Source organism: Anabas testudineus, chromosome 12 (assembly GCF_900324465.2).
Source record: "Anabas testudineus chromosome 12, fAnaTes1.2, whole genome shotgun sequence".
Lineage (NCBI taxonomy): Eukaryota > Metazoa > Chordata > Actinopteri > Anabantiformes > Anabantidae > Anabas > Anabas testudineus.
In genome coordinates, this window is record NC_046621.1 from 1076967 (window position 1) to 1099575 (window position 22609).

At 41.7% G+C, this 22609-nt stretch overlaps 2 protein-coding genes across 9 annotated transcripts in view; both read right to left on the reverse strand.

The window, feature by feature from the left end:
* Positions 1-1083: 1083 nt before the first annotated feature.
* Positions 1084-4920, reverse strand: ppiab (peptidylprolyl isomerase Ab (cyclophilin A)). The gene is made up of 5 exons (XM_026356923.2): positions 4778-4920; positions 3341-3371; positions 2617-2705; positions 2211-2383; positions 1084-1451 (listed from the first exon to the last, which is right to left on the reverse strand). The coding sequence occupies exons 1-5, from the start codon at positions 4847-4849 to the stop codon at positions 1316-1318; spliced, it is 501 nt and encodes a 166-aa protein (XP_026212708.1). The 5' UTR covers positions 4850-4920; the 3' UTR covers positions 1084-1315.
* A 541-nt stretch (positions 4921-5461) lies between these two features.
* zmiz2 (zinc finger, MIZ-type containing 2) overlaps positions 5462-22609 on the reverse strand; it is a 28374-nt gene continuing 11226 nt past the window's right edge. For 2 of the 8 annotated variants that reach the window (XM_026354240.1, XM_026354239.1), the window contains exons 2-20: positions 22064-22165; positions 20255-20372; positions 17805-18007; positions 16832-17000; positions 16020-16235; positions 15269-15481; positions 14822-14914; positions 14170-14347; positions 13355-13496; positions 12036-12114; positions 11460-11591; positions 11270-11375; positions 10731-10888; positions 10588-10655; positions 10441-10509; positions 10111-10352; positions 9551-9666; positions 8543-8752; positions 5464-8135 (exon numbers count right to left, since the gene is read on the reverse strand). In XM_026354240.1, coding sequence (XP_026210025.1) covers positions 8028-8135; positions 8543-8752; positions 9551-9666; positions 10111-10352; positions 10441-10509; positions 10588-10655; positions 10731-10888; positions 11270-11375; positions 11460-11591; positions 12036-12114; positions 13355-13496; positions 14170-14347; positions 14822-14914; positions 15269-15481; positions 16020-16235; positions 16832-17000; positions 17805-18007; positions 20255-20372; positions 22064-22113 — 2670 coding nt within the window. In that variant the 5' untranslated portion in view covers positions 22114-22165 and the 3' untranslated portion in view covers positions 5464-8027. Of the gene's footprint in view, positions 8136-8542; positions 8753-9550; positions 9667-10110; positions 10353-10440; positions 10510-10587; positions 10656-10730; positions 10889-11269; positions 11376-11459; positions 11592-12035; positions 12115-13354; positions 13497-14169; positions 14348-14821; positions 14915-15268; positions 15482-16019; positions 16236-16831; positions 17001-17804; positions 18008-20254; positions 20373-20719; positions 22275-22609 lie in introns of those variants that run through there. The other 6 variants (XM_026354236.1, XM_026354237.1, XM_026354238.1 and 3 more) reach the window with 6 other exon arrangements.

Here is a 22609-nt window from a genome sequence, read left to right on the forward strand (position 1 = left end):
GCCGTATGTTTTCTATTTACTGTTACTGTGCTGTGATCGTTCGTACAATCTTATCAATTCCTGTTTCTATTTTCTTAATATCTTTGTTTTCGAACAGAATCCTTTCTCTAGGAGGACTTGAATTCTTTTCCATTTATTTTTGTATCACTCTCTTTGATGGAGAAACTGGCAAAGGAGATGTTGATGCCTTAATCAGTGTATTTCAAGTTGGATTTTAGACTTTTGTTTTTCTTGTGAACACCGAGCATTGATACGTTTGTTTTGATAAATTCTGTAATTAATCAGAAATAATAAAAAAAACTTCTCTGAGTTGTCGCACTGTGTTCTGTATTAACAAGAGAAGAAGTTAGTAAACTGGTAGTAGATAATCAAGATGTTGAAGCTGGACAGAGACAGCTAAAGGCCCATTCTGTAGCTGTCATAGAGCTTTTAACTATATTAAATGGATTTAATGATGGAATATCAGAGGTTTACATTTACAGATTTCTCGAGCTTTTGAACATATCATCAGAAATCACTTCTTTTCACGTTCACAGCTAACGACGGCTGCTACATTTAGTTATTTAGCAGACTAACAAGTGAGGTACAAAGCAAATAAATATCTCAGCCAAGAAGACGAACGCTAAGGTAAAGTGCTCTATAAACAGCTGTTTCAGTTTCATGAGGTACAAGATTGTCTGACATTTAATGTTCTTGAACTGTTAGAGTAACTTCTTCTACTTTTAACTATGTGTACATTTGGTCATTTTAAGTCTGTATGTGGTCACAGTCGTTTTGTTCCTTGTTTTTTGTGCAATATTTATTTTTTCCACGTTAATCTGTGATTTCGTTGACTGACTTTATAAGAAGCCTCCCGGTCCAGGGGCTCCACCACCACTTGGCCCCTCAGCTGGTGCCGACTACATCGGTTCCTATTCTGTACACAAAGTTTCATGAATCAATGTAGTATTTTCTGGAAACTACATAACACAGTACCTCCTCTAGTGGTAAAATATGTCCATTACAATAATAATAAAAAAGAAACCATACACGGAAATAAGTAAAAAAACAGCTGAGAGATAAAAGAAGCCGAACGCCAGACTGTCAAGTTGCTTTCTTTACATTTTTATTTGTATTTTGTTAATAAATGTGTCCTTACAGGACAGACTAGTAGGTACAAAATATTACACAATGAATGAAGACAGTAGACGTACATCGTTAGAGGAGAAAGGAGATCTGTTTTCTACTGATACTGCAGATATGCACCATCTCAGGATGAACTGGCTGATAGACGACAGAGCTGAGAACACAGTGAAATCAGCTGCAGTGTTTTGCACTATTTTAGTTCCCCACAGTCGGCTATGGCGACCTTGGCCTTCGGAGAGCCGCTCTTTGTGCCTTGCTTCTCTATCGCCTTGACAACATCGATGCCGTCCACAACGCTGCCAAACACCACGTGTTTCCCGTTCAGCCTGGAGAAGAAGGAGCTTATTAATATGTGAGGCCAACATCTCGTAAATCCACAGGACCTTAATGAAACAATATGTTGCTCAAAAGAATTGGATTTAAAATGCAGCTTTTTTCTTCCTGTAGCATGAAACACTGCAGGTATCGTAGTCAGGTGTGTGCAGAGGGGTCGGGCTTTGGGGGCTCTAAGCCCTCCTCTTTTCCCAGCTGAATCAACGGTGACCCTCTCAACTTGTTTACCATCTAGAGTCTTGATCATATTCTAGTGTCAGACATGTTTCATTTATAATAAGTTATAAGAATCAAAGGCAAATGAAACATTAAACTAATTAATACCAGTAGGTTCCAGAAGTACGAGTACGTTTACAGTATCTACAGGAGGTAGGTGTGTTTATTAATACCTGTGATAGTGGAAAATAGAGCTTCTGCACGTCCATAGCATCTGTAGCTATAAGCGCTGAATAAAAATCATCTGAACCTGTGTGCACAGGCCTGTTAAACCACTTTTTAATCAACTATAAAACATTAATCTGGTAATAAATGTTCAGAAATTAGGTTTACTCAGTAGTAATAAGTTGAAAATGTTTTTTTGGAGACGTGCCACCGTGTGCTGCACCCTGCTATTAAAGGTTGATTGATTTCTACAGCACATTTCAATCAGAGCTCTGCTTGTTTATCTCAACTGTTGTTTCTGCTGACGTCAGATCGGAGTCGGTTAAAACACAGATTTCTAACTCTAATGATAACGTCTGAGTGGCGCTCACCAGTCCGTCGAAGCTGTGCAGATGAAGAACTGGGAGCCGTTGGTGTTGGGCCCAGCGTTGGCCATGGACAGCGTCCCCATGCCTGTGTGCTTCAGCTGGAAGTTCTCATCAGGAAACTTCTCTCCATAAATGGATTTGCCTCCAGTTCCATTGTGGTTAGTGAAATCTCCACCCTGAAAAATAAACAGCAGCCATTAGAAAACGTACGTACAAGTAAACTTCAAAAAGTGTCTTTAGTTTTAAAACTGAGGTACCAACAAAACCACAGCTGATTGACCTTTATTGTGAAGTACCTCTGCTCTTATATCTGTAGAATATTAGTGGATCTGCTGGTTTTAGCTCTGGTTCAGTCTGAACTTGTGAAGACGAGGAAACATGCAGGACTCATTTCTTGCCTTAACTGTACCTGGCACATGAATTTTGGGATGATACGATGAAACGTGGAACCTTTGTAGCCAAAACCTTTCTCCCCGGTGCAGAGAGCGCGAAAGTTTTCTGTAAAATAAAAACACTTTTAGAAAGAAACGCTCAGAGCATTATTTTACTTCTGAGCTGAGGCTACTCCTCATTATTTAGCAGTTTTACAGAAGTCAGACACAAAACATTTTGTCATTTTGCTAAAATTCTAAATATTCAAACAGACAATTCAAGAAAAATCGGAACTCTCTCTGCTGAAAGCATATAGGTCATTTATTCTGCACCCACTGAGTGGAAATGAGGTCATATGACTAACAATTGTTCCTGTATGTAGGACAGAATCACAGTGACTAATGCATCGTGCAGCTTTTCTTGGATGGAGAGCAGCCGCTGTGTTGCTGTCAGCCACTTGTACACACCTGTGACGAGGTGGACGTGAGCAAAACAAAGAGGTTTCCTCCTCCTCATTATTCACAGCAGTGTTAGCAGCTAGTGGCGTCCCTCTTTGTATGATTGTTTAGCTCTGGCACTGGCTATTCAGGCTCCTTTGATGCGTCACCCACAGCCTCGACCCATATTTAGAATAAATTCTCAGCTGAGGATTAAAGTGGAGCCATAGTTTCCCGGAGCAAACATAAATTTCTGCCTGTGCAGCAGCAGTCATGCAGTGAACTTTTATCCAGGCTGTTCTCTCTCATTTCTGTCTCACCTACCTGCAGTCTTTGGGACCACGTCAGCACGGAGCTGCAAAACACAGATTTACACACAGTAAGTGACCATTCGACAGCAGCAGCACTGTTTCACAGTCCGACACACAAAACGTCCAGACAGAGAGTTATGGAGCCCAAAGTGACACATTTATATCCATCATACATTTTAACTGTATTGTAAAGTTATTTACCAATTTCTTTCTTTCATTTAGTCAATATATATATTTTTTGTCATTTTTATGTGAGCTTATAAAACAAAGCTTCAGGTCTAAAGCATAAACATTTGTCTACTACTGCTTCCATTGATTCTAACTAACCAATATAATATAATTACATGTACTACACTGTGCAATTGTTCTTGTGCAGCTTCTAGTTTTATTTCTGTGCTTAGTTTTCCTTTACAAATTTTACTACTGCATTACTACATTATGAAATTAAATATTGTGCACTGCAATTTCCTAAATCCCAACATGACCTGTTAAAATGTTGTTTCTCCAACAAACAGCACAAAACCAAAAGATGAAGTCAATGATCATATGTTTAAAGGGAAAAGCAACAAATCCTCCTATTTAAGAAGTGGAATCAGATCGTTTGACATTTATCTTGAAATGTGGATTTCAACTCATCAGCATAATAAGATGGTTCTACTCTAATTGGGTTCATCTGAGAAAACATGAGATGAGCTGCATCCCCAGTGATTTTCCAGCCTGACGTGCCCATTAAAACTGCAGCTTCATCTACTAGAAGTGCTGCTGCTGCTGCTGCTGCTGCTGCAGCTTCATCTACTAGAAGTGCTGCTGCTGCTTCATCTACTAGAAGTGCTGCTGCTGCTGCTGCTGCTTCATCTACTAGAAGTGCTGCTGCTGCTGCTGCTGCTTCATCTACTAGAAGTGCTGCTGCTGCTGCTGCTGCTTCATCTACTAGAAGTGCTGCTGCTGCTGCTGCTGCTGCTGCTGCTGCATCTACTGGAAGTGCTGCTGCTGCTGCTGCTGCTGCTGCTGCTGCTGCAGCTTCATCTACTAGAAGTGCTGCTGCTGCTGCTGCTGCTTCATCTACTAGAAGTGCTGCTGCTGCTGCTGCTGCTGCATCTACTAGAAGTGCTGCTGCTGCTGCTGCTGCTGCTGCTGCTGCATCTACTAGAAGTGCTGCTGCTGCTGCTGCTGCTGCTGCTGCTGCTGCTGCTGCTGTTGGGCGTTTCCATCCCAGCACTGATCCATGCTGGAGGAGCTGCGCCTCAGTTATTTGCTCGCATCTATATTAATCCAGTATAAATATAATATACAAGATAAAATATAAGAAAATCTGCCAGAATGCACTGAAATGGGTTTAAGTGCGACACGAACCCGTCGTTAAGAAGCCAAAGAGCTTTTAAACACATGAAAATGTTAAAACCTCAATATAAAATAAGAGAAGCCACAAACAGTGAGAAGCGGATCTCACCTCCATTAGGATCCTGCCAGCGTTGGCTCCGTCTACAGTGATGTCGAAGAACACCCGGGGGTTCCCCATCATCAGCCAAGTGCTCCAAACACTCCGGAATCAATTTGTGACAACGCGTCACGTCGCTGTGGCTCTATTTATATGGCTGCGCGCACCGGTGACGTACACGCTACCAACGACCAATCGAGTCCCGGCTCTCCTTAAGGGCTCCCGGCTGGACCAATAGGAATGAAGGAGGGCGGGGTGTGATGTGACGCACTGTCAGTTGGTTGGATGTCTCCACGGCAACCCGATCGGGCGGAAGAGACGAGTTTCTACAGAGTAAATTAGCAAAATAAAAGCACCCGAGTTTCCAGGTGCGATTATCCAAAACAGAAAAAAGGAATAAACAGAATAAACACATGCATAAAAAGATCTTTTAGGAAATATAAGATGTGCTGAATAGAATCTTTTTAGATATAAAATAATCCTTTAAATAAATACATTTACACATGTACTTTTACCACTTCAACTAAATTTGGACAGTTTATCTGTAGATATAGATTCTTAAACCAAAATATAATCAGCTAATACATACTTAAATATCACCATCAAGGGCCCATATTCTGCTTAATTTAGAGTTTATATTTTATTCTGAGGCTCCACAGGAACAAGATTCGATGCTTTTGAAGGTTTAGAACGTGTAAACACATGTTATAAAGCCTCTTTCTGCAACAGGTCCTCTGGACGACACTAAGAAGGTCCACTCCGCTCTGATTAGTCAGACTGTGGAAGTCGTCCTGTGGGCTTAACTACAGCACCGTCCTTCACAGAAGTACACATGTAACATCAGAACTAGAGGAGCATAAAATGACCCCTTTAAATTAGAGTTCACTAACTGTAAAGTCAAACTATTACAAAATGACTTCCACACTAATCAACTTCATAACAAAGTCTTTCTGTCAAATAAAGTGATTTTTAATTCTGATTTGGAGTTTGAGAAAAGGGACAAATTAACTGTAGGTACAATGATGCTTATGATTAAAAAATAAATAGAAAATAATGGCAATTACAATGTCTTACAAAATATGTGGAATAGTTTACATATTTAAAAAAAACTTTTTTCTTTCAAATTTGCAGTTAAATATTTCAAATATAACATTACATTGCTTCAGTTGCTCAAATTGAACGTTGTTTTTTATGCCTCGTTAAGGCGACATTGGACCACAGAGGAAAACGAGTCATAGAAAAACTGTCAGCTTTAAAAAGTGGTAATAAGAATAATTTTAACCTTTGTATCTTTAACTGCATCACTCAGTGTCAGCTGACTGTCCATGTTCTGTCATACATGCAACAAGTATGTATGAATAATCTCACATTTCTACAACAGCTTCATAATCTTTTCAACATACAGTATGTATACAGTGCCAGTGATGATCCATTATCCAACTAATAACATTTAAATTACCATGATTAACAATTCATTTGAAACACACACGTTCTCTAATGAAAACAGCTGATTATACAGTAGATAAACCCGCGTCTTAAGGGGTTATACATGTCAGACGATTTAAAAACATACAAATAACTTTCGAATGGCGGAAAATGCCACGACACACAGTATGCTTAAAAAAAAAACCAAGAGGGGGTAAAGGTGAGAGCTTTTATATATTTCACAGTGTTGAAGGATGTCAGTGATATGATGACACTCTCCCAACTTCATGTATTTAAAATGTCTATTGTACATCTGGACCCGGCCTTTTAGGGGAAGCTTTTATTTTGTCTTTATTCTCCGTGCGAGGAGGACCTCTTCTTTTTTAACTTACTCCATCAGGACAGAGAATCAAACACCTTTTGTTGACCTCTTTAACTGCCCTTATCTTACATCATCTTTATGTATTATCAAAGATAAGTCTGGTGATTTTCTGAATTGTCCTTATCGTTAACACCTGTCAAGAAAAGACCCAAACAACACTGAATGTCTTCTACTACCACAATTTGTGGGGATTAAGCCCTTATATCTCATATTCACCTGTGTCATTGAGCTCCATTGTTGTATGATCATCAAAGACATGTATGATCCAGACTGATCATTCTGACTCAGTCACCATCACACAAATACTAAGACCAAATGTGGATTAATCCACCGCTATTGAAAATAGTCCAACAGATGCTTTATTTCCTCCTGTTCTTTAAAAAACATTTACTCTCTATTTAAAAATAGTAATGTACTTACACAACTGTAAGTACATTGGGTTTGTTTGGTTTTTTTACATTTTTAATAGAAATCATTGGAGCAGAGAGCCACAGAGATTAGAGAGAAGCTGAAGACGATGGTTTTGGTGTTTTCAAGTGATTTCTTGATGATAAGAAAAACACAGACCAACTCCAGATGTTTCCTTTAATGCAGTGGTTCCCAAACTGGTGGAAACTTTGGTCAATGAGAGTTTTACAGTATATTGCACTATATTAAATTGTATCTATGATATTTATAGTATCACAGATTCCTGCTTCTTAATGTGGCTCCACATTGTGGCCAGGTGCATCCTTTAATTCTTCTTTAGTAGAGTCTAGAACCTGACTGGACATAGTTTAGAAAAGCACACACCTGTTCAAGGAACATTAGTGAGCAGCAGATCAGGACAAACGTATAAAACCATTTACTTCTATTGCAAATCAGATTTACAAGTGTAGTGAAGAGGTCGGAAGCATTTCTTATACAACAGGAAAAAAGCCAACCTGACTTTTCCAGACATCACGGGAATAAAACTAAAGACAACAAAGTCCAGAGTTTTTCTTCTGTCTGTGGTAAAGTTTGTCTCCATGTTTTATAATTATTAAAATTAAGATCAAAGTGTGTGTATATAAGTGAAGTTTGGGAACCACTGTATTAACTCGTCCACCAGCTTCTATTGTCCTTCCCCAGGACTAATACATCTATAAGTCCACATCCTTCAGCCTGTGATTTGTGCTCTACTGTCAAATGCTGGTCTGCGCAGTCACCACCCGACTGCTGTCCTATTCTTCACACTCGTGACGGACACGTGGAGACTGTTCCTTCCTTTTCCTCTACACTGCACTGAACGGACTTCAAAGTACAGCAGGATACTTCAAAATGACAAAGATACTGAAACAAACACACACACTCGCCATCACACACGCACACACATACACGTAGTGGGCGCCATCCTCAACGATGCAGGTTGGACTACGGCAAACGCAGAAGCAGAGGCTGCACTGGAAGGTGACTAGTGTGACAACAATAAGATCATCAGTTGTTCTCAAACAGAGACAGCAGGTCATCACTGCTGTTGTTGGGAAGGTCAGGAGGACCCAGGTAGGACAGCAGCTCGTCTGGGTTGGTCAGCTCAGGAAGAAGCTTCAGGACAGAAAAGGAAAACGACAAACAGTTTTAGTCCAACTGTAAAGAAGCAGCAGGTTCCAACATACGGGGGCTCGTCGGGCACGGGATTCACTCAGAGGCTTGTTTCAGTAAATCCACCTGCAGATATAGTTCACCTGGTCTAAACTGGACCTAAAGACCTTAAAGAAGATGATTCAGCACAAAACATTTAAATGTAAATGTTCAGAATATTTTAGTAAAACGATGATGTGACTTTGAATTTTAATGCCTTTGAAAGTTTAGGTTCATTTTATTTGTAACACATTAAGTATCTATATTAATAACATTTATCTTTGTTTGATATAAAGACATCCTTTATCAGTTTATTAAAAAATGGTCCTGTTGTTTCTTCGTTGTTACAACATCAACAGATCTCCACTCACATCTAGTGCATGATCGGCTCCTTCACCTCCAGGTGCTCCCAGGCCTCCAAGACCAAAGGAGCCTTCGCTCTGCAGCCGGGAATTCTGGGAGTTGTTGTTCCTCGGTGGCAGAGGACTGCCGGCGCTGCCGAGACTCTGGGTACCATGAACACCTGAACCGTGCTGCTGCAGGATGTTATGGGAGTGTTCGATTCGTCCAGAATGAGGCGTCTGACAGAGACAAAGTGAGACACGAAAACAAAGCAGGAAACTTTATTTTACAGCAATAAGAGGACGAGTTTCGTGATTACGACACTGTTTCACATTAAATTCACCAAAGTTTCACTTTGCACAAGTATTTTCTTAAGAGGCTGAACATCAGAAGTGTGCGACAGCAGAAGAGGACAGACACTTTGTTCCTCCTACAGACGGCAGACGGCCGAGCAGCTGTGTGCGACAGTTTAGTGGCTCAGGACTGTGTGTGAGCGAAATGATTTTCAGTCAGGGCTGTCTGCTTCAGGTTCAGTTAAAGGCTCTCAACTGGACTCACAAGCCAGAAGAAAGAGACAGTCAGTGTTGCATCAAATAGACGGAGGTGCCAATCAGCTTCAGTCACCTTCAGTCAGAGTCAGCGCCCTCCCCCTGTCCAGTGCCTTGAGATTGTGATTTTTAAATAAACTAATTGAATTTAATTGAATTGGTTTTATGTGCTGGTGCTGCGTACACTCAAACATGTAACACCGGATAAAAACTACTGTATTTACACAACGTTCTCTCACTCAACTGAGCACAAATAGATGTGCTCTGTGTGAAAAGCGCTTCATTACACTGAAAGCTCTTTGTTTGGTTTGATATTTACTGTTTGTGGATGATCTTTAATCGTTTTAACTTTTAGAATAATTAGTAAAAGACCACAGTTTATCTTTTTACACAGTTTAAAGTGAAAAGAAAAACGACTTTAATCTATTGATAGTTTAAAAATATTAAGTAAAGGGGAGTTGAGGGGTGTGTGCTTTTTTAAAGTCTAACCTGGTCGGCCTGATAGGGGAGTGGAGGTGGCGGTCCAGCGTACTCTGCTAGTGTTGGGGTTCCAGGAGTGTTGGGGAAGTCCGTGTATCCTGTTTGGCTGGAGAATTCCTGGTTCCCTGCAGGAGCGAAACAAAACAAATATCACGTCCAGTCAGAACATTAAACAGGTCAGTGTGCACGTTTGTTTTCTGTTGTGTAACAGTGATCAGTGCTGCATGAGAAAACGCTTCCAGCTAAGGCGACAAAGTAGTAGTTGCTTTTTAACTGTGTGAAAACGTGTTTTTACCAAGTTGAGGGAACAAAAAATCATTTTCAGTGTCTGTGTGACATCTTGTAAAAGACTTTTCTCTGCTGATGGAGTCCTGTCTTTTAAGACGGTGACACGGTGATGGTTTCTCTGTCTGCACCCGTCACTTCACACACCTGCTGCTCATAAGCAGATCGACTCAACTGTTGGTGAAAACTACTCAGCAGTGAAACAAAGGAACTACTGACTGAAGGAGGAAGAGCCAAAACAGGTCACAAGACATAATTCATCCATGTTAATGTGCGACACCCACCTGGTCTGTTGTAGTCGGGGGTGTTTCTGCCTCCTGCTGTCAGACTCTGGTACGGAGATGATGCCGGGCCAAGAGCGGCGATCATTTCCATCACATTGGGCAGGACCATGTGACTGGGGCTGACGGTGCGGCAGCGTTTCAGGACGGGGCCATCGGGCTCCTCCTTTATGTGCAGGTCTGGTTTGACGGGTACCGGCCTCCAACCACACAGAGGGTCTATGGTGATCTCCTCGTAGTCAGAGCTGAGGGATTTAATCACGAGGAAAATTCAGTGGCCATCAAACGGCAGGAGATGATTTTTCTAAGTAAATCTGCACATACAGAACTTACTTCTGGATGTAGACAAGAATACCGAGCATGTACTGGTCAACCTCTAGCCCCTCTAGCAACGCTGTTTTACTGTGAACGACAGGAACAAACTGCTGGTAAAACTGTGCAGAGGAGAGTGGGTTTGATTCTGACTTTTCATATACATACTTGCACACAGGACACCTCCAGGTTCCTCTTTCACAATTCAGTTGCAAATAAGACTCCAGATCGAAACACTACAAAATAAAGAAAAACACGTGAGAGAACTTGGACGTACAGATGTGTACGTGTCTGCATGTGCGATATCTCACCTGTATGTGTCTGCAGTCATGGCCTCTAGCCGGCAGCTGGATTCGTCTGAACGTGATCGGACACTTCAGAGAGACTTTGATTGCCGTCTGCTCTACACCGTCCTCTCCGTTCAACCCGGGGGTCCCGGGGATGGTGCCGCTACTGAAATTTCTCTTTACTGAAACAAAAGAGAAGACGAATAGAATTAAAGCCTGGTGGTTGTTTACCTCCACTAACCAGTGGTGTTATCGTTTATACACACACACACACACACACACACGTCTGTACGAACACATATTCTGGAACTAATTTAAAGGAAATCATCTTCACAAAAACATCGTATGGACGGACGACTACAAAAAGACTTTTGTATACAAACATCTAACATTTGTGATATTTTCATTCAAACCTAAAAATGATCAGAAAGTTTGAGGATTTAGGAAACAGAGGAAATATAATTAACAGCTATGTTACGACATCGTAATAAGCAGATTGTTTGAAATAAAACAACGTTTTAAGAAATCCCACCATTATTCAGGTGAGCTGAACTTTAACTCACTCTTCGTGATGCAGTGTTCGGCCGGCAGCAGCCTCTTCTTCATCAGACCCTGCAGGACGGAGCGGACAGACGGCCGGTGGACCAGCTGCAGCACAAACAGGTGGGACTGGGGGAGGCAGGGATCAGTTAAACATGAACAGATGTGTTTCTTTGCACAAACTGAAGTGAGTGTGGTTTCATGGCTACTTACACAGCAGCAGGCTGTTACAGTGATCTGCACTGTGTTGCGACCTGGTTGGCACACCTGCTTAAGGTACAACGGCTTGTGCGAGGTTTTGTTGTCACCTCGTTCTATGGACAAAGGAGTTGCGTTGACACTAACCTGAAAAAGAGGAAACTCGGATTACATACATTTGATAAATCTTCAGCTGTCATTACGCACAGTACCGATCTTTACACAGCTCGTTCCATTAATTTATCTCATGTATCTGCAAACAATCATCACTGTGATTTAAATGTCAGAACAACTGTTTCTTTACAGACTTCATACTGAGAAGAACTTTAAAAATGTGAAAATGTCAGTTTACACAGGTAAACGTTCAAATTAAGCACATGCATATAAAGGTAAAACACCTAAACACTGACAACATGTCTTCATCATTTCACCAGCAGCTGCTTCTAGGAAACCTGGGCCATTATTTCAGCACTTAAATATCAGATATGAAAGCTTCACAAGATGGAGGTGATTAAATGCAACACAAAAACAAGTAAAACAAAGACAAACAAAGGCCACGACTGGCACAATCAATCCAAATGATATGCTTACTTGTACAGAGGCAGGCCAGTTAGTGTTCATCTGTCGGTCCTCGTGGTGGTAACACTTGAGCTGCAGCTCCAGGTCAGGTCTGCAGGGGGAGATGCAGCACAGCCGTCAGGGAAACAGACAGGGTGGGGTTACCAAACATTCCTTATGTGCTTTTCCTCCTTTTAAAGGAAGAGACAGAGACAGAAGTCGTCGTGCTCTGAATCCACACTGCAGCCAAGTGTTATGTCGCAGATGAGGCTATAAAGAGGCAACAGCTACAGTCGTGCTCTCTGTACCATTAAATATCCATCATGACTGCAGTATTTCAAATGATGGATACACGTTTATAGTTTCAGGTGATTTACAGACATTTAATCCAATGTTTTCAGTGCAGTGCATTAAATGTAAAGAGAAGACAGTTTAACATCGTCTCTAATTGTATATTTCGTGCTGCAGGAGAGAAAAAACAGAAAAGGCAACATGAAGTGTTTAGTAAAATGTTGGGCCGACAGGTGTCAGCAAAACGGCTTCAGTGCACATTGGCACTGAATCCACAAGTCGTTGGACTCCATCATTCTTCCAACAGACATTCCCTCACTGACGGTGGCGTAGAGCGTTGTCTAACACTAAATCTTCCCTAGGTATCCAAGTTGAGATCTGGTGAAAGTGAAAGTCAAATAGTTTTCTACTTATCAATCAGCGACCACCTTGTGTCCTGCAAACATCCTGTTTCTCCACCCATCTGTTCACTAGTATAACATTAAGGAAGATTATCTTAAACACAATGTCCAGATTCTGACTCAGCACAAAGACTGTGTATGTTGTGAAGTTCTGAATAAGTGAAGTAATGGTTTGAAAATAGAATCAACCTTCTCTTAATAACATGAAGAAGTAGGGGTGTGACAGTTCTGAAACTGAGGCCGAAACCACGACACAAACGTTCATGATTTGCTGCCCAGTATCGTGAGGTGTTCTAGATCGTTAAATTAATTTAATACAACTCGATAGAATCCAACTAATAATAAACAGCGATTTGTTTCACTCCGCTCCTGAAAAAGTGCAACAGGTCTTTAGTCTTTTCAAGGCTTTAATGAAAACAGCAGCTTTTCTAATTAGTGATGACAGACAGATGTGAGTGCAAACATCAGCATCAACGATACAGAAAAACACCCAGGAGCAACACTAACAGTAAAATAAGATAGAGTATTACTGATGTGTTCATCTTTTTTAATTAATTAATTATTTAATCATCAAATCAAGGTTTTATCTGCATGTATACGTAGCTTTCCTATATCTGACATACGTACAACACAAAATAGATCTAATGCAGCTCCTCCTACCTCATCATGAGTGTTTTGTAGACCGAGTCTCTCAGCTGGAAGGCGTGGTTACTGACGGCCAGGTTGTGCTCCAGTCTGAACGGCTCCAACACGACACCATCTCGGACCGGGAACGTCAGACGCAGGTCGTCACTGGGGTTACCTTTAAGAGGAGAGGGACCCAGTTAACCCAGTTCTTTAACTCAGTCTCGAGTGAAAAAACAGAGAATCACTGTGGTCCTGAATGAAAAAATGTCTTTCTGATTTAAATAAATAACCATCTGAGCGTCGCACCCTCATCTGTTCACTACAGAAACTCAAACATTAGTCACTCAACAGTAAATACAAAGAACTACATGGTGACTCTGTTGGTACCGTTTCCTTATTAGATGCTGTGGATACACAAAGACAAATGTGTAAAGGACACTGTCTGTTTCCAGTTCAGCTCTCTTTAGATTTGTTTGGTAGAGAAAAGAAAATCCATTAGAGATCAGACATTAACATCCACTGTAGTAACCTGGTCACTGTATATCCACCAATTCCCTCGTGACAGTAATGAGATTTTGAAGAAGACGTTTGTCCTCATGCAACACTTCAGTATCGTCTTCATAGACTTTTCCTCACTGAGGTTTGTTCAGATCAATATTCCATCAAGTTTCATCAGACTCTTAACTTCAGGCTGCAGGACGTTGGACACTAATAAATCAAATGATCCACGATGATTTACATGAGAAGCTGCAGAAGACGACAGTCACAGCAGGTGATGCTTCTTGATGACGTGGAGTTTAAGAAACCATCTCACCACAAACTGTAAAGGAGTGAGATGACTGTCTCACCTGTAGAGGGCTGCTGGGCGTGGATGTTGGGTTTGGTGTCCAGTGGAAGGTAGGGGGGTTTTGTGTCCTGGCCAGGGGACAGGTAGGGAGGTATGGAGGTGCCCGGTGTCATTGGAGGGGTGGGATTCCCTCCCATCGGTGAGCTGGGATATCCGGGCATCACTCCACCCCGACCTGGCTGAGAGACGGTGATGAGGATCAAGAGTGTTTAGAAGTTCAACTCAAGTCTTAACACTCAACTTGGAATTTGGTGGTTTGATCTGATCTTTTTGTGTTGATGTTTGAAAGTATGAAGATCAGATATGAATCAAACAGAACACCAGTCTAAAGACAGAGACACAAAAAAGAACTATAAAGAATTGGACACTAGTAACTCCTTCAAAGAGACACTAAACTACTAGAAACAACTACAAAGAGAGACAGAAAATTATTACAAAGATTCCAAATAACCAAAATGTAAAAGAGAAGAACGACAACGAGACTGAAAACAACTGTAAAGAGAAAGAAAACGTCTACATTTAGTTATTTACCAGATGTTTTATCACAAAAATGTCTGGAGAAAATTCAAAGCAGCTACAAATACGCAGTATTCCAGGATATTATTTTCAAACTGAATTTGTTTTTTTAATAAAGAGACAGTGTGGGTGCATACCTGACTTACCCCGCTCACTGCAGCCTGTGTGAAGGCATTGTATCCTCCTGCTCCTCCTGATGACAAGTTTCCCTGACCATTGAATGGCTCCGACTGAAAAACAGGAACAAGAAGCAGGTTTATTTTATTGTTATTTTATTTTTATGAGAAAAAAACATTTTATTCATTAAATTTGTATAATGACATTTAAGTTTGTTGTTGAGTTATTTTTTTATTTCCTCTGTAGCTGATTTTACTGTGAAGAAATTTGTACAGTAAGTTTTGTTTAAAGTTTAAAGAATAAATCTTTAGTTAATTATTACACTTTTTAAAGCAAATGCATCACTTCAATTAACAAAACTAAAAAGGAGTTTAACCTAGTTTTGCAGCTTACGTTGTGTGTTTAGAACAAATATTAAACTTTTTATGCCGTTTGATTTAATCTGTTAGAATCAGTGGGTTCATTACCTTATAGTACTGTAGGGGATTCGGCTGACCAGCTCCAGAAGGGAACTGTGCTGGGTTCAGTGATCCAGAACTGTACTGTCCCATTAGAGGCATTCGACCAGAGGAGTAGGAGGGTGAGGGGGCACATCGCTGCTGTGGACCAGTAGGATACTGCAGAGGAGGGTTAGGGTACCCCGACATTCCACCCGAGCTGTACTGGTGCACTGGAAAAGCCTGGAAGGGACAGAGAGGAACAGTTACTGAGCTGCTTCAGGTACGGCAGCTGGAGTGTGTGTGAAGTGTTGTAGCTGTACCGTTCCACTGAACAGTGACCCACATTCAGAACCTGGAAATGTGCGATGCCACTAGTCTGATGCAGAAATTCTTACATTTAGAGGAGAACAATCAGAAACTGTAAAGATTTAATCAAAGTGATTCCACTGATGGTAGTGAGGTAGTGTAAAACTAAACATAATGATTCCTTTATTCAATAAAACAGGAACCTGATAAATGAACTAATCCGTCCGGCAGGTTACAATAGAAGTGGACGGATGTGTTCATCGTTATGCTGATGACACTGTTGTTTACTGCACTACAATACACCTGCTTTAATGTTGAGTAATGAACAGTGGGACTGCACCGTTTATGAAAAGGTTTATTCACAGATGTTTTATAGTGTTACAACTGAGCTCAGATGAACTGTTCAATATAAACAAGGATGTCGTTGGTGTTGGTTTTTGGGAACCAACGAGTCAAACCTGACTTCACTGACCTCTGAATGGTAAGGCCTCTTGAGCCCTTGCTGTCCACTTGGATATCCTCCATGCTGGGGCATCTTCTGGTTCTGGGTGGGGTGAGGACATAGTCCTCCAGAAGAAGGTGGAGGTCCAGGCCTGGAAGGGATCATCCCACCAGGGTTCATCCCAGGAGGGCCACGGGGGCCCGAATGAGACAGGAACTGGGTGCTGTAAGGGGATGGTCCACCCATCTGGGAGGGAACAGGAAGTACGACAGCAGGAGTAAAAACAAAGACGTCGAGGTGGCAGTGACGGTAAGAAAGAGTTTACATCTGGTTTACGTCAACAACTAGGAAGAAGAAAAAGTAAATATGTAGAAGTCTATTGTAGTTGTGCAGCTTGTGTTACTTTTCATTTGAGGTGTTTTTATCCAACAGAAATCATGACACGCTTCTCTCTCGTTATGTAAAACAGGAGTCTACAGTGTAAACAGTCTGGCATGAGAGAGCAGCGTCAAATGATGTGAATTCTCGGCTGTTAATAAGAAGCATGTGTCATCAGTCTGTGCATCATCACAACAGCAAAACAAATGGTCCTGAAAACCGATTTATGAGTCAAACTCCCAGGAAAAGGAACCACTTCTTGATTTCTATAAAGAAAAGTAGCTTTTATTAGACCACCCACCATTAACCTGGTCCCAATATAATGAAACTTCAGCAAATTCCCATTATTGAAGAACTAGCTTTTAAATGTGTCAGAACAAAACATGTTGCCAGTGTAAATGTCAGGTGAAATTAAGTTGTGAGCCTGTGAACAAGCACCTCAGTACAACAGGTGAGACGTTTACCTGTCCATAGCTCAGCTCGTGGTTCTGTTTTTCCTGTATTGCTGCAACAGTTGCCGTAGCAGTGGCAGTTGCTGTGGCAGCGGCGGCAGCAACAGCAGCGGCAGCAGCCTGAGTAAAGTCCGAAGGAGGACGAACGCCCAGGCCGGCACCTCCGCCGTTACCAGAGTAACTGGAGGGAGAGGGAAGACGGAGAGATGAGTGGGGGGCGAACCGAGTGAACTGAGCGTATGAGTGTGTGAGGTTTTGTCAGGTTCCTGAGTCAGAGCGGTGGGTGAGAGCAGAACCTCACAGCAGCAGCACGGAATAAACAACAGTGCTGCATGTTCATTTATAGTTCTAGACACATAATACATCAAAGTACAGGAAGAAAAAAAGTGTTTACATGTTTACAGTTATGTCCACAGGTATTTCTGTTGTCTCAGCTCCGTCTCACCACAGCTGACTAGAAAAGAAATGAACTGTCAGCTTTAATTTATTTTTACTGATAGAGTCTCAAAGTTAGGAGCTCAAACACAGAGGAAGGTGAAGAAGGCGCTTCTTCTCTTATACATCAAGAGAGTTGAAGAAAAAACAGCTAAGGCACCAGAGGATGAATTATTGTTACGGGGCTCCTCTGACTAACGTGGGCTTGAGGCCCTAAAGCTAACCCCCTATGAACATGCGTGGTAGAGTATGGATACTCTAGTTCAGCCCTTCTGGACTGTTTTTATTTTATCTGTGCTGGACGATGGATTCAGATTAATTTAAACAACTTTTGGTGAATGAAATGTGAGACGTGTGATAAACACTGAGTGGACTCTGCAGCACCACTATAAAACAGACAAACAGACAAAAGAGGCCATGAGAATAATATGAGCTCATATAATATAACATATATATAATATGTGATACTGTACTGCACATTTAAGTCAATTTAAGTCAATCTCAGTCAAACTGAAAGTAAAAGCTGACGTAGAGTAAACAGAAAGTGTACCTTCCTCCGTAGGCTGAGCCCGGGTTGTACGCAGCGCTGGGACGTCCGTACATGACTGGCTGGCCGTAGCCTTTAGACACGGCGTCTCCGTACGACTGCTGGGCCATGAACTGAGAGCTCATGCCTGCTCCCATACCAGGGCTTCCACCGGGCATCATGTGACCGCCGGAGCTCTCACCCGGACCCATGGGTGCACCAAACATCTACGTGGGACACAGAGAGAGAGAAAGGTGTTATCACAGTGAACAGTCATAAATACCATGAAGTGATAAATAGTCAATTAGAGAGACGCTGGTGGGAGATCAGCAAAGAAAGACGAAACATGAACCCCCAAGAGTCACACTGAAAGTTAAACTATGACTAACCAAGCTAAAAGTTATCCTCAGACCTCATAGTGTGGAATCGAACCCATTCAAAAGTCTGACTGATGTGGACACGGTAACACATAATATTTTATTCTACATGACTTTCACCAACATTTCAGAATAATTCTCCAGAGGTTTCCTGAAAAAAACAGGAAAATCTTTGAAAGTAAAAACTAAAGACAACAGAAAAGTACAAGTAGTAAACTTTACAAAAGTAAAGTTTAATTCAGGAAACAATGATAAAAAAACAAAACACTATAATATTCAAAATAGCATAAAGTGGAAAAGTTAAAGCTGCACTCTTTTAGTTTATCCCACAGCTACTTTTATTCTGGATGTCAGAGATGGAGTCACTGACTCGATGGGCAACCACTTCAACCAATGGAGCCATCGCTGCACTGGGTCTTCTTCTGTTCTGTAAATATCGATTAACATATTTTATAATCTGCAAACCAATAAATAAATTAGAGTGTCCTGAACAAAGAATGTGAAGTTCATATTAATACTTATTAAGTAGGCTAAAAGAAACTTTTCTTAACGTGAGACACCTCTCTCTCTCTCTCTCTCTCTCTCTCTCTCTCTCTAAGCAGCTCACTCCTCATTACAGTGAAGTGTGGGAGTGACTAATAGATTAATCTGCCATTTCCTGCAGCAGATCAAATGTTAAATAGCTGTAAGACGAAGCAAATAAGAAGAAAAAGAAGAAATACTGGGATTAGACAACGAGCAGATTGAGCTACATCAGAGAAAACAAATCATCAAAGGTCGATTAAGTCCGACATCGACAAGCTGAGACAAAAAGACGTGAAAACAAAAGAGAAAAGAGCTTTCGAGCCAAATTAACGCCGGCTCCTCTGTTCTCAGCAGAATCCCAGAGGAATTAGTAAGAAAGTGCTGTAGCATCTAAAAATGCAGCAGCTGCAACTGGTCAGCTACAAACAGCCTCGACCTGATCATCCTGCTCGTCGTGTGCAGTTCGTCTCCACACAGCCGTACAACACCCCACAGCCAACCAACGGAAGAAGGATCCAATTACTAATTTAAAAACTCTCCCACCTCAGAGTGAGACTTCACAACGTCTTACTCCGACTTTCAGCAAGAAAACATACCACAAACTAGAAAGTACAACATGATTCTACTTTAAATCTCATCTTTTCCAATAAACCTTTCAGCTTGTCAGACAAACACTAAATGAGCTGCATGAAGGTACCTGAAAACACTGGACTACAGCAGGCGATCTATGGACTCATTTGGTTTCCTCTGCTGTAACTCAAACACCAGCAGCAGCAGGTCTTGTTTTACAACAATAAACTTCTCATTTCTGAACTAAAGCCTTGAATTTTGGGGAGTAATATATGCAGGAGCCCTCACTGTGAGAGAGGTGGGACGTCTCCAGCAGGCTGGGAGCTGAAATGTTGTATCATGACTCTGAAGAATGGTGAAGATCATGGTTTCGGTCTTGGTTACTAGTGACACTTCTCGTTTGCTGATATTGTTCAGATGGTTCCCCGTGTTTTTGGGTAACGTTACTTTTGATAAATAGAATTTTTGAATTACATGTTTTCTACGTCTTGGCTCTGGACGCCACCACGTGTCCACCACCAGCTTTAGTATAAAAGTTTGGTTGAAAATGTTGCATTAACTGTGCAGGAATTCCAGCTATTTTTATCACATTACACTTGTCAGTTTTAATACTTGATTCATATCACTGACAGCTGCAGTGAAGACCTGGCACAGAACCACCAGGGAAGAAATCCAGCATCTGGTGTCTGACTTCACGATTCAGTCATCGACTCCAAACTCACTAAACTCACTGTAAATCCAGCTGATAATTCTCTGCAGGTTCTTCACCACAGGTTTCAGCCTCTGTCAAACTGTTGTAATTTATAATTTAATACTGTATGTAATGTTCATTTCATACACTGCTTTTACAAAAATATAGATTTCAGCCACTTGGAGGTAAATTGAAAATGATGAGCCTTGGTTTTTCAGTCTGCAATGAGAACAAGCTTTTTATCTTCTTCTGTTGTTTCTGGTTTTGTGTGGTTATACAAAAATATCCCTGGGTACCGAGTCATGTGTTACCTGGCTGTGTGTGGGATTGGTCACACCCCACACTGTGGTTACTACAGACAGAGATCCTGCGTGCTGATTGGTGCCTGGTTGCCAGGAGACTGGGTCATTTAGGAAGGGGCCGTCACTGCTGCAGAGAGATATGAAGCCGAGTTACTGGGATGGTAGGGAAGGTTCGGGAGAGCCGCCTCGCTTTGGAGACACCATTCATCCACAGAGCAACAACAGCATCACAGCATCAGAGACAGTGTTTAAAGGAGCAGACATTTAATTCCAAAGAAGGATTCACTGCTTCACATTATCATCAAAAGAAGAAAAAAAACAGGCAGATACACCTCAGAGTGATCATTAACTGTGTGTATATGTTCCTCTAACACCTGCTCCTCTTATGGAGATATTAAATACGGGGGCTCCAAGAGCTCATTGACTGCAACATAAGAACATAACTGCAGATATAAAAAAAAAAAAAAAACACACCCAGGTTTTGGTTGTGCGTTTGTGTTTCCTCTAGTTGGTTGGTTGGTTGTGCTTTTGCAGCTTTCACGGTTCCCTCTTGCCCCAACATGGATCTGTATGCACACTACAGATGCAGACTGTGCTTCTATTAATTCCGACAAACAGGTATCAGACATGCATGCCCCAAAACAAGATGCCAACGTTTGACAGCACAAAGAAGAGCAAAGTGCCTCCAGCACATAAACTAAAGGGAATTTGTTGAATCAAAAATCGTTTCATAAGATTTAATTAAAACAAAAGATCCACTCGTATCCACTCATATCCACTATCCTAATCCTAATTACTTCAACCTCTTCCCATGTGACCCAATCAGCATGATAACAAATTAATACCAGTAACAAACATCCTGTAACTTGATTCTAATTCACTCCTTCAAAATGGTTCTTCACTCGAACACTGATGTTGAAATAAAGTCTGTTCCTACAGAACACATGCGCGAAGCAGGGTCCAGTTTACCTGTGTGATGCACTGACAGACAAACAGGTGCTAAGACTCTGCCTGGACCCTCAAGGACAAAATTACCATCACACCAACTGTAGTGCACACACAGACGTGGAAAGCATGAACAGTGCAGAGTATTTCCATTCATTGATTTTTATTATTTATTTCTGCACTGCCGAGGTAAAAGGCAGCTGTGATGGAAGGGGAGACTTGAAATGATTTAAACATGCTGATAAGGTCATTGATTTATTATGTTGCGCAAAGCTGTTCTTGTTAAAAGTGTCACAAATAGTTGAGTGAGAAATGATTAAAGCAAAGTGTCCAACAGGCACACACCGTAAATCCTCATTTATAGCTTGTCCCACGTTTCTGTGATGTCGGTGTCAGACAGTTCTGTCATTTCTTGATACAGCTCAGGGAGAAAAAGGCTGTGAACTGAGATAATAATCCAACTGACATGAATAAATGCATGTGCAGGCTGTTTTCTGCATCTCTGAGAGAGAACCTTGTTGGGACTCATTTGTACTGTAGAGTCAGTACAAAGTTAAAGGTCACTGATAAATCCTTTAGCGCCCTGAGCTAAAGATCAACATGGTTTACTCATCTGACAGTTGAGGTTGCCCTCTGTTTCCTTCTTGTAAACCATGCCCTCAACAGGAAATTACCACAACAGCATTTCTGTCAGACCACATCATCTGCAGGGTCACTGACGACAAAGTCTTTCCCACAGTCACTTACTGTACGAGCTGTGGACTGGGTGTGGATGGGGCTTAAATGGAACCAGAGAACCAGAACACAAAAAGCCAGGTGAGGCTGCTTCACCTTCAGGACACGGAGCTTTGATGTCGCCTTGTGTTTTCGTACCTTTGTGGAGTGGGAGGCAGGCAGGGTTTCATGGAGTTGAGGGGGTTCATTGGATGAACGTGGGGATCATTGGAGAGCCCCCGCTGTCCTCAAGTGGCAGCCCTGAGAGAGAAACGCACAGATGAAAAGACGGTTACTCGGCGCTCGTTTGCGACAATTTGTCATCACTATAGCCCACACTGTGTGCACAAAGACAGAGCGCCCTCCCACTCAGAGCCACTCACTTTAATCTGCGAGCGTGCGCGTGCGGGCCGTGCACACCAAACCGCGAGCCTATCACTGACTGCTGTAACTCTGATACCTCTCAGAGGAGGGGGATGGGTGCTGGGAGCTAAATTTAGCGTGCTGATTTCAAAAGGAATTTAGGAGAACAGAGATGTGAAGAGGCAGAGTCTCCTCTCAGCTCGACACACCGACCAACAACACGTCCTCTGCTCGTTTCTGATTTTATTAACACCGCTGCACGTTTCTCTGCCTCCTTCACCACCAGATGTTTTCACCATTTCCTCCATCACTGCCCCCTCCTACGTCCTGCTAATGATGTTC

Excerpts from the sequence above, each read along its gene's own strand:
- ppiab (XM_026356923.2), bottom strand. The coding sequence starts at position 4,849 with ATGATGGGGAACCCCCGGGTGTTCTTCGACATCACTGTAGACGGAGCC. Across the intron at positions 3,372-4,777 it reads CTGGCAGGATCCTAATGGAG|CTCCGTGCTGACGTGGTCCC; the intron begins GTGAGATCCGCT and ends TGTGTTTTGCAG. Across the intron at positions 2,706-3,340 it reads CGTGGTCCCAAAGACTGCAG|AAAACTTTCGCGCTCTCTGC; the intron begins GTAGGTGAGACA and ends TTTATTTTACAG.